Source organism: Ochotona princeps, chromosome 20 (assembly GCF_030435755.1).
Source record: "Ochotona princeps isolate mOchPri1 chromosome 20, mOchPri1.hap1, whole genome shotgun sequence".
Taxonomy (NCBI): Eukaryota; Metazoa; Chordata; class Mammalia; order Lagomorpha; family Ochotonidae; genus Ochotona; species Ochotona princeps.
In genome coordinates this window covers 16,336,758-16,350,613 of record NC_080851.1, presented here as the reverse complement: position 1 = coordinate 16,350,613, position 13,856 = coordinate 16,336,758, and the positions used below count along the sequence as shown (strand labels likewise).

At 45.5% G+C, this 13,856-nt stretch overlaps 1 protein-coding gene across 1 annotated transcript in view; it reads left to right on the top strand.

Moving 5' to 3' along the window:
* HECW1 (HECT, C2 and WW domain containing E3 ubiquitin protein ligase 1) overlaps positions 1-13,856 on the top strand; it is a 154,332-nt gene that overhangs the window by 57,457 nt on the left and 83,019 nt on the right. Inside the window, exons 6-8 of the mRNA XM_058677941.1 lie at positions 5,704-5,846; positions 8,293-8,393; positions 10,603-11,970. Coding sequence (XP_058533924.1) covers positions 5,704-5,846; positions 8,293-8,393; positions 10,603-11,970 — 1,612 coding nt within the window. The remainder of the gene's footprint in view (positions 1-5,703; positions 5,847-8,292; positions 8,394-10,602; positions 11,971-13,856) is intronic.

Below are 13,856 nucleotides of genomic sequence, written 5' to 3'. Positions count from 1 at the left end.
TCACTAGATGTCCACTAGAATCCCCTTGCTGTGTGGGCAAAACTGTGTTCTCGTCCCCTAAATAATATCACATCACAGTTGCTTGTGCCCGAATGTTGAAGTCAGGTTGCTCTGCATAGTATGCAAGTCCCTGCTTGCCACTAGGCCAGCTAGGGATGCATTTTGCTACAAGCTGGGGGAAACGGTCAGCTAGGATTGAAACCTGGAGGGAGGTGGTGCAGTCATTGCAGCTCGGGAGGAAGCTGGCAGGGGACTCCAGCTCTCTGGGGGTGCCCATTGCACAATCTCAAGCAGTTAGCTTCATCCTTAAGGCCTTTGGGTTTGAAGTACTAAGCCCAAATCCCAAGCAAGAAGAAAAGAGGGCGGCCAAGGTGTTTTCTTGCAGGTCTTTGCCTCTCCTACTAGAAGAGAATTCCTTCCGGAAAACCCTGTTCCCACCACATGACCTCAGCTGGAAGAGGAAGCTGGTGTCTTCCTCTCCTGACTCCGACAAGGGAAGGTGGGGAGAAGGTGGTCAAGCACAGTTGTTGAAGAAACCAGTTTGTCACGTCTGAAACTTCCGTAGGCTTGTTCCTCACTGCCTTTCACCTAAGGCCTCTTCTCCAGTGCTGTCTCCAAATGCCTTTGGGTAGTCAATCCCAAAGTAACCCACCAACGAATTCCCACTCCTCCAGGAAGCATGGGCTAAAATATCACTTCTGGTATGAGGCCCTGCTTCCTTATGCAGATTCTGTCATGGGATCATGAGGCTGCCTTTTATTGGCACCTCTGGATTCCCTGCACAACTTTGAACTCCTCGAGGAAGGGGGATCATGTTTAATTCATCCTAGTATTTCCCGTCTGTGGCATCTCAAATAACAAGTGACATAGAGCTTACTATGCCAAGCAGTGTTCTGAACATTTTTAGGTAACTCATTTAATCCTGATAATAACCCTAGGAGGTATATGTGATACTCCTGATTTTAAGCAAGGAAACCAAGGCACAGAGAAGTTAAGTAATCCTCTCGAGGTGACACAGCTCACATGTAGCAAAACCAGGGATCGAACCAGGTAGCTTGCCTTCGGAGCCAGTTAGTGTCCAGTTTTGTTTGCTGGTAGTTATGAATAAATTCTTGAAGACTACTCAGAGCGTATAACAGGCACTCTAAATTATCATGACCAGTCACCCTTTCTTAAGAAATCTTTGCTGAGAACCTGTGTCTGTAGTAGAGATGGAAACCACTAGAAGAACACATACCTGACAGGAAGATCTCAGTTTAGGGGAAGAAGGTAATAGAATGAAGCAAATGGTCTGATCAAGATGTGAAGAAGGTGCAACAGAACAGAAGGCGGAGAGCACGGAGAGCCCGAGAGAAGACATCCCGGAGGCTCAACTGCAGGACTTGGTCTTGGCAGGGAAAGAGATGCTCTTCAAGGTGAGAGGGGCCCATGGGCATATGGCACAACATGTGCCAGGCACCACGGCATCCTACAAACATCTAAGGTCCATTGGAAAGTGTCATGTGGTTGGAGCTGGCGCTGTGCACAGACAGGTGAGCACAGTGGAGTTGAGCTTCTTGCATTTGTGCGTGGCCAGCCTTTATTCCTGACCCCTAAAGCCAATGTTGACTTCTGAATCACACATCACACCTTGGAGTGTGAGGTGGTGAGATCCTGCTCCTACAGGAATCACTGAGGTCTTTAACCGTCCAGAAGGATGCTTCAAAAAGTTTACGGGAAACTGAAATGAATAAGTAAGTTTACTTTGGTATAAAATGTTTTTGAATTCACACATCATTTTCTAATTGTATGTACATACTTCTATGAACTTTTTGAAGACGCTTATATTGAAAAAGATTCTCCTTGTTTACAACTGACATGCAAAGCATATTCAATGAAAAACCACTGACAACGGAAATACCCTTTAATATATAGTTGAAATGTCAAATTGGCTGCTACGGTTACTGTTTCATTAAAATCTTGCATTTTTTTCTGAATTTATGTAAGTTTAAACTTGAAACACATTTTCTTGCTGATTAACATGTAAAATTTTAGCAAGATTAAATTTTTATCAGAATTTTCTAATGAGAAGGGAAAAATTAGAAGAAATATATAGTAAATGTCATGCAAACTAAAATAAATAAGAGACTAAGAGACTTCCATGTTGATTGATGAATCTCCTCTTCTTTATTATTACTGTAATTAGAGACTATTTTCACCCAGGGAACATTCTCCTTGATTTTCACGTCTGGTTGTTTTCCTGGATGGATATAATGAGCACTTATGAGATTATAGTTACCCAGAGAAGTTAAACAGAAACAGCAGCAACTTAAGAGTCTAACAAAATACTTTCAACGGGCTCATGGAGGGAATATATTTAGAGCCCTAAATAAAACAAGGACATCCTGAAAGCGGTTCTCAGCAATATTGAGCAAATATTCCACTCTGGCCTGAGGTCATGGTGTTTGTTAGCCCTCACCTCATTGTCTCTGCCTCCGCCTTCCAAAGCTGGGCGAATTAATTCCCATGCATGCACCATCAGCCTGCAGCAGTCTTGTCCCAAGAGTAGAAGGTTACACAGACAAAACCTTGCTCCTAGGGCTTATATTTCTAATGTGAGAACACAAATTGAAATAAAAAGTAATTTAACAAGAGACTTTTAATAGCAGACAAAATGATATAAAGAAAATATCACCCAGTTACAAGCTCTGCTTGACTGAGACAGGCTGCCTTGCAAAGCAGTGGTCCAGGAAGGCTTTTCTGTTACTGTCCCAAGCACTGAGAAATTAGACAGACATGCAAAAGTCTGAATCAATCTGCATTTCAGACAGTGGATACAACTAGTGTGGCAGGCTGAGTGTAGTGAGCTTGGCATGTTTAAGCAAGCTGGAATGTTATTGTGCTAGAGAATAGTGAGGGAGGGGGTGGAGTTGGGTATACATGAAGAGAGGCATGTGCCAGCATCTTGGGAGCCATTTATGGCTTATGGTTGGTATTTTATTCTGAGTGTGATAAGAAGTCATTGACATATTTTTAGTAGGCAAGCAGCATGTTCTGATTAAAATTTTATAAAAACCTTCCTACCATTATGTGTGGGATGGACGATCAAAAATGGAAGTTGATTTCTTCTTTTGGCTCTGATGGAGTAGCACATGGCACACTTACTCAGAAGCAACTAGGAGGTTGGATGCAACACAGAAACACAATGCGTTTGTAGGACAGGCAGTTGGCCTTACAGTTAAGATGCCCACGTGCCATGTCAAAGTATGTCAGTTCGAGTCCTGTCTCTGTTTTCTAGCTTTCGGCAAACACAGACCCTGAGAGGTCATGTCTCAAATGGTTGAGTGCCTGCCACCCAGTAGGAGACATAGATTGAGACCTGGCTTTGCCCTGGTCGTCGTGGGCCTTTGGGAATGAATAAGCAGCGAAGAGCTCCAGTGCTCTCTCATTGATAAATAAAAAATTCTCTCTTTATTAAATAAGAGCTTACACAATAAAACGCATTTGTGATGATAGAAAAGAATTTCAAGTGATTTGATTCTGCAGTGGCTTTTAATCAGAGGTGAGAGGGTGGTTGTCAGGCAGATCAAAGAGGAGTTGGCTTCAACTTGGCAACGGGGAAGAGACACAACTTGCAGTTCTGGATCCCCCCATGTGGGAGGTACCTTAGCAAAGCTCAAGGTTCTCAGATCCCTGGCCTGGACACAGTGTAGGATTGGGGCAAATCAGAACAGAAAGCCTCAGGTTAGCCCAGATTACACAGGCAGCCCCAGGTTAATTGAAATAATCCGGCTCCAGTGACAACAGAAACAGACCTCTGGATGGCTTAGTATTGAGGTGATCAGAAATAAATTTTATACACTGTTTAATGTATTTTTCATCTTAAGGAAGTGAATGTCTGTGATTAAAATAATTTTTTAAAAATCCAACTCCTTGGACATTTGAGCAAAATCTCTCCTAAAAGCAGCGAGCAAAAAAAATCACAAGAAAATTAGAAAATATTGTGAACTAAATAATAATAAATTTATATCTAAGCTCATGGGATGTAGCTAAAGTGGAGAAGAAGGAAGATGCAAATTAGTGACCCGAGTTTACATACGAATTGGCAACAAGATTCAGTCAGCACCAGGAATGATTGGTTCTTAGGAGCTGTATAAGAGTTAGTGAAATCTAATTCTTCTTCATTGAAATTAGAAGTCTCACATGGGAATCACGGCTATCCTGAATGCTACTTACTAAATGCTTCCGCCATCCACCTCCCAGATGGAGATCCTGTTGGGCTGTGCTTCCTGATCTGGTGTCTGGCTGGGGCATGGATCTAGATTTGATGATAACTTGTGTTTGGAAGTAAACAGGTACAAGAGGAAGAGCCTCAGGACCTTTCTAAGCCCCTGTCCCTGTGGCTGGTGGTGGTTCGTGGCTGCATCCTCTGCCCACAGTAAGAGAGTGAGCAGAAAATGCAATCTGTCTTAAAGTCACTGAGGCGTGGAAATTGGCTTTTACTACAACCTGCCCTAGCCCATGCTGACTACTACTAAGGATGTATTCGCATTAGCACATCCGATATATTTGACCTCTGTATATAGAAATCAGCAAAAGTTAAGAGTATAGTCAGGAATTAATCAAAATAAAGCAAAACTATTCTATGCTTCAGCTGTTCACAGTGTATTAAGATATTGTAACACTAAATGTTAACAAAGACTTCTTCCTCCCATACATTCTGGTCAATGCCAATCTTTGCCCCTCCTTATTTTCCTTTCAACACTCTCATTGTTGACCAAGTTAGCTACTGATGGTTACAGTGTACCTTTCATTGCTGTTGCTTTTATTGTAAGTCATTTCTCACACTGTTGAGCAAAGGAAATAAAATGTAAAAAGGCCACTCTTTGGAATTCAGAGTTTGGGATGAATCTCTGTGCACATCTTTCTTGTAATCTGGACTTTGAACTAAACACTCTTCACATTTTTCTGGGTTTTGCTTTTCCGCTAACTTTGCCAAATATCTTCTCATGTCACTGCATATTGACTTACCTGCTTCTTTTAATGCTTTAATGATGGCAGAATTCTGCATTTGAAAGATCTGTCACTCTTAAATCTATTGACGGATGGCTTTGTTTTGTTTTTTTTCCTAATCATTTGCTACTGTTAATAAAGCTACAGTGTGTGTTCTTATGAAATACATCTCTTGGACACTGTGCAAGCTAATCCAGAAGATTCCTAGAAGAATTGTGGGCTGAGGGGAATTTGCAACTTAAATGCCAATCTTTCCTAAAGATTAACTTAGTTTGCATCTCACCAATTCAGTGTGAGGATTTGTATCTCTTTTTACTCTCAAGATTTTAGTATCAAACTTTTAATAATCTCTACCACTATGGTCATGACAAAATATATTTTTGTTTTAAAGTACATGTCCTTAATTATAGGTGAATTTGGTCTTGCTCTAAATACGTTTTTTTATTCCAAAAAGTTTTGGTGAGGCCCAGATGACAGTCTTTCTATTGAATGTATGATGTTTATTGCTCTATTTTGTAACCCTGAGGGGCATCTCATCCTCAGCTGTTGTGCAGTGAGTGAACATGGCTCTCACATGGCCTTGAAATCTAAGACTTTGAAACACATGGATTACAACTGGGATTTTTACAACGTCACTGAGACAGATGGGCAGGGAGTTGATCAGTGCTGGAACTTCTCAGTTAATTGATGTGACATATTCTTTCATTGCAGCAATTCAGTTTTGTGTCCTTGCCCACTGATGTATTAGAAATTGAGGTGAAGGATAAGTTTGCCAAGAGTCGCCCTATCATCAAACGCTTCTTGGGAAAGCTGTCAATGCCTGTTCAGAGACTGCTGGAGAGACACGCCATAGGGTAAGCCTACAGTTAATGATAGAGAGCTCAGTGCCACCTGGTTCCACCACAAGCTGTGCCCCAGGGAGGCCTGAAAGCTACAGAGGCCTAATCTCTTGGAGCAGCAAACTACAACGGCTTGCTTCTATTCCCTTGGCTTCTCCACTTACCATGAAACAAACTCTTTCTTGCCCATTTTTGTGTGTCACTGGTTACTTTGATAAGAAAATTTAAAAAAATCCTTAGGAAGTACTGAAAAAAGCCCTCAAAGAAGCATGTTCCTGTATAGATATGAAGAAAACTACCTCACTTATATGGCTGCTGTGTGTGTCACATTTGATCAAAGGTGATATTTCCATAGGGTGGAATGCTTGGTTACCAAGGTAGAGTATCATAGGAATTACCAGTATTTACTCAAAAAAAAAAAGAAAGAAAGAAAAAGAAAAAAAGTAATATGGATGCTAGATAATTTGGAAGTAGGGCTTCTCATATAATGACTGTTAGAGTGTTGCTTTTGAATGTGTACAGAATATGTTTCTGTGTGTTCTACCTTTTACATTCATGTCTGCTCATGGTGCTTACTAATGCAGGCCAAAACCAGATGAATCCTTATATATAATATGTATTTCCTTGGAAAATAGCAACTATATTTGAAAACTCTAGGCATAGCTCTCTGACAAGTCCTAAACCTCTGTAGCTCATAGAATGATATGAAAACCTGAGGCAGATTAGGCTGAATTTACAGGTATATTCATTTTAAGTTCTGTGTGGGTTTTCAAAAGAACTTTAGGATCACTATTGTTTATCACAAGGGTATTTACTTAAAACCCTATAGCCCGTGTGCCATTATGTGCACAAAAGCATGCCATTAATTCTAGCCAGGGAAGCCCACACTCACAGAGCGACAGCCGTGTGTCAGACATAGTATTTTTACTTCCCATAAGTGGTTGTAGGGATTAAGCAAACAAACAAAAATGCATATAAAGACTGTAAGAAAGTCACCAGCACATAGTAGAAACTAGAAAGCAAATGAATTTCCATTCTCTTTCTATTTATCTGTGATTTAGACATAGTGACCGCTCCTGCCTGTGAGCAGACATCCCTCAGCACAAGGATTGTGATGAGGTCAAAAACACACGTATCTCTTCAAAGCCCCCAGGTGCCCAGCAGGCTCTTCCCAGGACTCAGAAGACTTACTCTCAAGTTCATCATTCACCACACTTTTCAGTTCTCTCCTCTTCCTTATGAACTGTTGTCACAGCTGTTGACATCTCTTCCAGGGGGTGGGCTAGAAGACAGAAGAGAGGAGCAGAATCTGTTGGGTTGTATAGCCAGCACTGAGCACGGCTGCGTTAGGTACTCAGTTTGAACCTGCTGAACCGAACTCTCTCCTGTTTGCTGCTGCCACAGAGAGAACCTGTCAGCTCTTCCACGTTAAGTACTTTTGCTGACCTGAGATTGATGACTCATTTCTTGTCATCATCCCACTCTCCTGTGAAAATTCAGGCATGTTCCCAGGGGACGGTTCTCCCTCCCAGAAGAAGGTTAGCTTTGATTTTCCAAGTATTCTGTCCCCAGGGAAAAGGATAAGTATCAATGAGTGAAATTGAGTTTAACAGGTCTCCACAAGGAGGCAACAGAATGCCGTGGAGGTGCCCAGATATGATGCCAGATCACCAGAGGAATCCCATCAATGCTGGCCAGTCTTGTTCTGTTTCATCCTGTGGCAGGTGCATTTTCATGGCACTCCACAGGCTCTGGAGTGCTAACTGCAATAGTATTCTTTGTTAGACCGTGTGTTTTGACCCTCAAGATGCATATCTTCTGGCACCGTCCATTGGTAAAGGCACACTGGAAAAAGTGTGATCCACACAGAAAAAGCAAGCCAAGGACACCCATTGCCTTTTCATTCTCTTTTCTCTTCAGAGCACAGCATTTCTATAAAGCAGTGCATAGAAAGTATTTTAGGTTTTGCAGTCCACTTGACCTCTGTCTAAACTACCCACCTCTGCAACTTCAACATGAAAGTAGCCACAGACAATTCATAAACTGAAAAGCCAGGTTCCATTCCAACAAAAGGCTATTTGTGGACACTGACATTTAACTTTGATGTAAGTTTCACATGCCACAAAATATTCTTTCATTTCTCCTCAAACCATTTCGTAATGTAAAAAGTTCATGGCAGTACCTAAACAAGAGATGAGCCAGATTTGTAGTACTGTGGTGCTGACTGATGTTTTATAATATTCAGTAAGGATTTCCTTACAGTTCTGCATGGCTGCTGAGCACATGGACTTTGCCATTTTTACCTTAGCATCATTTCATATGCACCTGTGCAGCCTATCACCTCTTACAATCAGAGCTTCCTGGGCCTGTTTATGTCACACACTGATGTAGAAAGCACACTGTATGATATTTAAGAGGAGAGGTATTGGCCAGCTCTGTGATGGTACCTATTTCTTTCTAGGGATAGGGTGGTCAGCTACACACTTGGCCGCAGGCTTCCAACAGATCATGTGAGTGGACAGCTGCAGTTCCGATTTGAAATCACTTCCTCCATCCACCCAGGTATTTTCAGCATGAACTTCATGTCTTGTCCTAGGCTAGTGCTGTAATGTGATTCTTTTCTCTAGAATATAGTAACCAGAGTTTTCTTTCCAGACATGTCCTAGGTTTTGTGCTTCTCTGCCTTCTCCATTTTGAGACATAGAAGCCAGAAATATATTCTGGAAACCAAGTTGCTGTCTCTTTAAATGAGAAGTTCCTCTTTATTCTGGTAACTTGGAGACAGAGGGCTAGACAGTGGGATGGAGGGTTGACAGTAGTGCCTGTCGTATCTAACGTTTGACACCATGTACCCATATAGGAGGTTCTCGGTGGATGGTTGATCATGGTATATAAGGAGTGAATAATGAATGCATGCATGAATGAGTGAATGAGAAGCTTCTGTCTCTACCTCATAAGTAGATTTAACTACTCAGGAGCAGGAGAATACCATGTTTATTATTCTTCAGTGGACAATAGACCTTAATTTTAATATTGCCAAGAAAATAGAGTATCTAAGTCAGAGCATTTCAGGATCATCCGGTGTTGAGTTTTTGACATTAACAAATCTCCAAATAAAAATGTTGAGATGCCTCCTAATTGCTCTCTGGCTATTTCCCACAACCCTCATACTGAGTGTAGACCATGTTGAGAATTGACAGGCCCTCCCAGCTACATTGATGAGTCTCTGTAACGTCTACTGAAAAACCTCAGAACTTAGAATATAAACTGCAGATTCTCTAAGTTTCAGTAGCACTGTTCTATACCCCACGTACAAGCAGCTTGTAAGAAAATACAACTCTCATCCTTTTAAATTCACCCTTTGCACTCTGAGCATAAAATACATTTTCTTCAGTGTAACCATAAAGATAGTTTAACAGCTAGTCAAACGTTGTTCCTCAACTGATGAAGTGCCAGAGTGCATTTGAGATGGTGGGTTTGCATCTGGCGAGGATCGCTTGGACAGCTGGGAGGAAAGTCAAGTTGAACAGGTGTAAGGCTCCTTAAATGACTGCTGAATGGGGATTATGTTGGTTTTTCTGTTGCAATCAACTGTATGTATTGGAAACCTGCCAGTGTGAGTTATGGAGCAACTTCAGCTGCCCCCGTCTGTCATCCCACCCTTTTCTCTAGTTGTCCAAGAACCCATTCTTCCATCAGACCAGACCCACTCACGGAACATATTCTAAGCAAGTACAATTAGCTTTTCCAGGGCTCATCAAGAAGCTCTGGACATACCACAACCCGATTCCTGGAAGTCGTTCTACATAGGCAACACTGTTGAGCACCTACTGTGCACCTCTAACTGGGGTGGTGACAGGCTTTGAACATTTTAACAAAAATTAAATCCTCCTGAAACAAAATTCTGAAATACATGGCCAGCATTGTGGCATACCAAGTAAAGCCATTGCCTGCAAAGCTGGAATCCCATGTGGATGCTGTTTCTTGTCCTGGCTACTCCAACTCTGACCCAGCTCATGCTTTTGGCCTGGGAAAGCATTGGGAGAGAGCCCAAGTGTCTGGATCCCTGTGCCCATGCAGGAGACCTGGTTGAATCTCCTGGCGTTGGTCTGTCCCACCCTGGCTGGTGTAGCCATGGAATGGAGCGGGGATGAATCAGTAGATGGAAGATCTAGGTCTGTTCCTCTCTTTCCTAACTCAGGCTTTCAGATAAGCTCAAAAAGAGCTTATTTTAAACATTTTTTTTTAATTTTCATTGGAAAGGTAGATATACAAAGAGGAGGAGAGGCAGAAAGAAAAATCTTCCAACTACTGGTTCACTCCCCAAGTGACTGCAATGGCTGGAGCTGAGTCAATTGAAGCCAGGATCCGGGAGTCAGGAGATTCTTCTGGGTTTCCCATGAGGGTGCAGGGTCCCAAGGCTTTGAGCCATCCTTGACTGCTTTCCCAGGCTACAAGTGGGGAGCTGGATGGGAAGTGGGGCAGCCAGGATTAGAACTGGCATCCACTTGGGATCTCTGCGCATGCAAGGCGACAGATCAGCTACAGCACTGGACCCTAAAAAGAGCTTTTAAAAATGTTGTGATGTGCCCAGGACTGCAAGCTGTCCTTCACATAAGAAGTCCTTCTTTACTGAGCTCTTCAGCAGAGCAGTGGCCAAGGAGCCTTCATCCAGTAGCCTACTGAGGAACCTCTTAGACATGTCTAAGGCCAACGAGCACCATCTTTCTCTCTTCCCGGAGGAATGATTGGTTTTTCTTTTCGCCAACAGATGATGAAGAGATCTCCATGAGCACCGAGCCTGAGTCGACAGGAAGTCAGGACAACCCCATGAACCACCTGATGGGAAGCAGTCATGGGGAGAATGTGTGTGACACCCCAGAGCCGGGGGAGAGCTCCAAGCCCGAGCTGCCGGGTGAGGGCAGCATCGTGGATGGTTCTGGGAGCCTGGAACTGGCCGGGCCCATTGAGGAAGTGGCAGGTGCTCCAGAGGCGGGAGAGGGTGTAGTGGAGTCCGTGGAACCTGAAGAGGCTGGGGAGCTCCTGGCAGAGGGGCCAGAGGACAGCCAGCCCGGCCCTAGTGCAGAGGAACTGGCCGAGCGGCTGGACCTGGGGGACGAGGCACCTCTGCTGCTGCTGCTGGAAGATGGTGACCCCCAGGGAGGCGCAGAGCAACCCGGGGCGCTAGAAGTGCAGACAGAGAGCTTGGCTGGAGGCGGGGAGGAGGAGAAGGGCATCCAAGAGGGGAAGGAGGAGGAAGAGGAGGAGGAGGAGGGGGATGTGTCTATATTACAGCTGAGCGAGAGCAGGCGGCAGCTGCGGGCCTCAGGGAAGAGGAAAAACCGGCCATGTTCGCTGCCAGTGTCCGAGCTGGAAACGGTGATCGCTTCGGCCTGTGGGGACCCCGAAACGCCGCGGACACACTACATCCGAATCCACACCTTGTTGCACAGCCTGCCCTCCGCGCAGGCCGGGGGCACAGCCGAGGACGAGGACGGCGCCGAGGAGGAGTCCACGCTCAAGGACTCCTCTGAGAAAGATGGGCTCAGCGAGATGGACACGGTGGCCACCGAACTGCCCGCCATGGATGACCACAGACAAGGTCGTCGGGGCGCTCCGCCGGCCACCCAGTCCGCCAGCCACTCCAGTGAGCCTTCGCCGGGTATGACCAATGGCGCCTTGCTGGACGGCGACACACACCCGAGCACGGGCAGCGAGAGTGACTCGAGCCCGCGGCAGGGGGGTGAGCACAGCTGTGAGGGCTGCGATGCATCATGCTGCAGCCCCTCGTGCTACAGCTCGTCTTGCTACAGCACATCTTGCTACAGCAGCTCCTGCCACAGTGCCTCCTGCTATCCCGGCGGCAGCAGGTTCGCCAGCCACACGCGCTTCTCCTCCGTGGACAGCGCCAAGATCTCCGAGAGCACCGTCTTCTCCTCGCAGGACGACGACGAGGAGGAGAACAGCGCCTTCGAGTCGGTGCCCGACTCCGTGCAGAGCCCCGAGCTGGACCTGGAGTCAGCGAACGGTGTGGGGCCCTGGCATGAGGAGCTTTCTGGCGGCCCTGGCGGCGGGACCGCGGCCAGAACCGCTGAAGGCCTGGAGTCACCTGTGGCAGGGCCGAGCCATCGCAGAGAAGGTTAGACCTCAAAGCTGATCAGAGTTGAGGCTAGGCCCGCCAGGGGGACGCGGTTTGCCCACGCGGGGCGGGGGTTGCTGATGCGGCGCATGGCTGTCGGGTGCATCTCCGTGTGCCTGTGTCTCTGTCTGAGTAGCTGGCACCGGCTCCCTGTCCCCGATGCGTCCTGAGACTCCCAGCGCTTGGATGTGAGTGCCCGTGTATGTGTGCTGCTCTCCTTGTCTTGCTTCCTCAGCAGAACTGGTTAGTGTCCCTTGTTCCTTTTGGTCTTAACAGCAACAAAACCCAAGCACCAAGACCATATGGAATGATAGAAGCGGGGAGTAAGGCCTCATCACCGGGAGGTACATAACATGTACACTTCCGCTAACTTCCCCAGACATACTGAAGATTAGCAAGACATGCTAACGGTAGTTGAAGAACACGGATTTTCCTCTGCTTAGAATTGAGCCTGTGTACAGATGGCTATGTAGCCTGCATCTTGTCATGATTTCTATGTGCTCAGTCCTCCTTATCCTTGTTGGTTGTGTTTTTTGTTGTCCATGTTGTTGGCTGTCTTTGCTAATAGAAGGAAAGAATACATGAATGCATAAACCACTTTGTTTCAAATAAGGTTCCAACCCAATACGTGCCACTTTTAGCTTTAAAGGTGTATCCTGTGGTTTAGCGGATAGATGTTTCCTTCGTAGCCATGCTTGTGGGGCAGGCTGGGGGGGTCCTGTGTTACCTGAATTTGCCTTTCTTTATCCAGGATTATGACCCTGACGTCAAGTGGGGGTGGGGAGAGTGGAAGGTACTAACACCAGGTCATGGTTTCAAAAGAGAACAACACAGACTTTTGCCGCTTTGAGGTTCTGCTGTTGGAATCAGACTCCAAACCAAAAGCGGTGGCTTTCTCTCTAGATTGTAAGCTCATCAAGGGCCAGAACTGTGACTCCCTTGTGTTTGCTGTCTGAACACCTGCAAGCCTTCTGAGCATCAAAACTAATCTCAAGTATTCGACAATGCCCAGTTCTCCGTCGCACAGAAAGAAAGATTAGCGAAGATAGTGTAGGAAAGAATCACAGTGAGGAAATGAAACCCAGCTGAGCTAAGACACAGGAGAGCTGCCGTGGGAAGTGGAAAGGGACTAGAAGATTCCAGTCCTTAACCAAGATGTTTCCAGAGCACAGAAGGGTGGCCTGGCGCTAGGTCATACTCAGGAGGCACCCTGTTATTGTAACGTAATTAAAAAGAATAGAAGAGTTGGAGAGTCCCACATCAGAAGCCATACAGAGGAGCCGGAAGGGATGTTTGGGCAAAGCGTGGTCAACTTATTCTATAGACAGTCAGGTAGGGAATATTTTAGGTCCTGTAGGTGAAGAGGTAAATTAAGGAACTGTTCCCACCCAAAAACTTTTCATTTTTTTAACATTGAAAGGTATAATAGCTATTCCTAGCTCCAAGCCCTGCAACCTCTGATTTAGTCCTTAGAGTGTTTTGGCCCCCCACATTGGGAGATAGCCCACGCATGAGTAGCTGAAAATGGGCTTGGCGTAAATGTACATGCATGTACATTTTATTTGAAAGCTGCGGGTCATGCTGTTTAGGGGCTAGCAGTGAGCAGTGGAGTTGGGCAGAGGCGGGTGGTAGGAGGGTGAGGAGACTGTTCCCTGGCCTTCATGGAAGTTTGTGCAGGACACCTGCTCATGGCATTTCTGAATGCCTGAGTTCTGAGTTCTGAGTGATCAACTCAGAAAAGATCCAGAAGCACCCGTGCGCTTCTCTAGGGCAAGAGACCAGGGGAAATAAGACACCTAGAGGCTCTGCTGATGTTATGGCTGCCAGCACACCTGGGCACTGGCTGCACAGTGGGACATGCCCTACTCAGTAGGGGATAGCCGGTA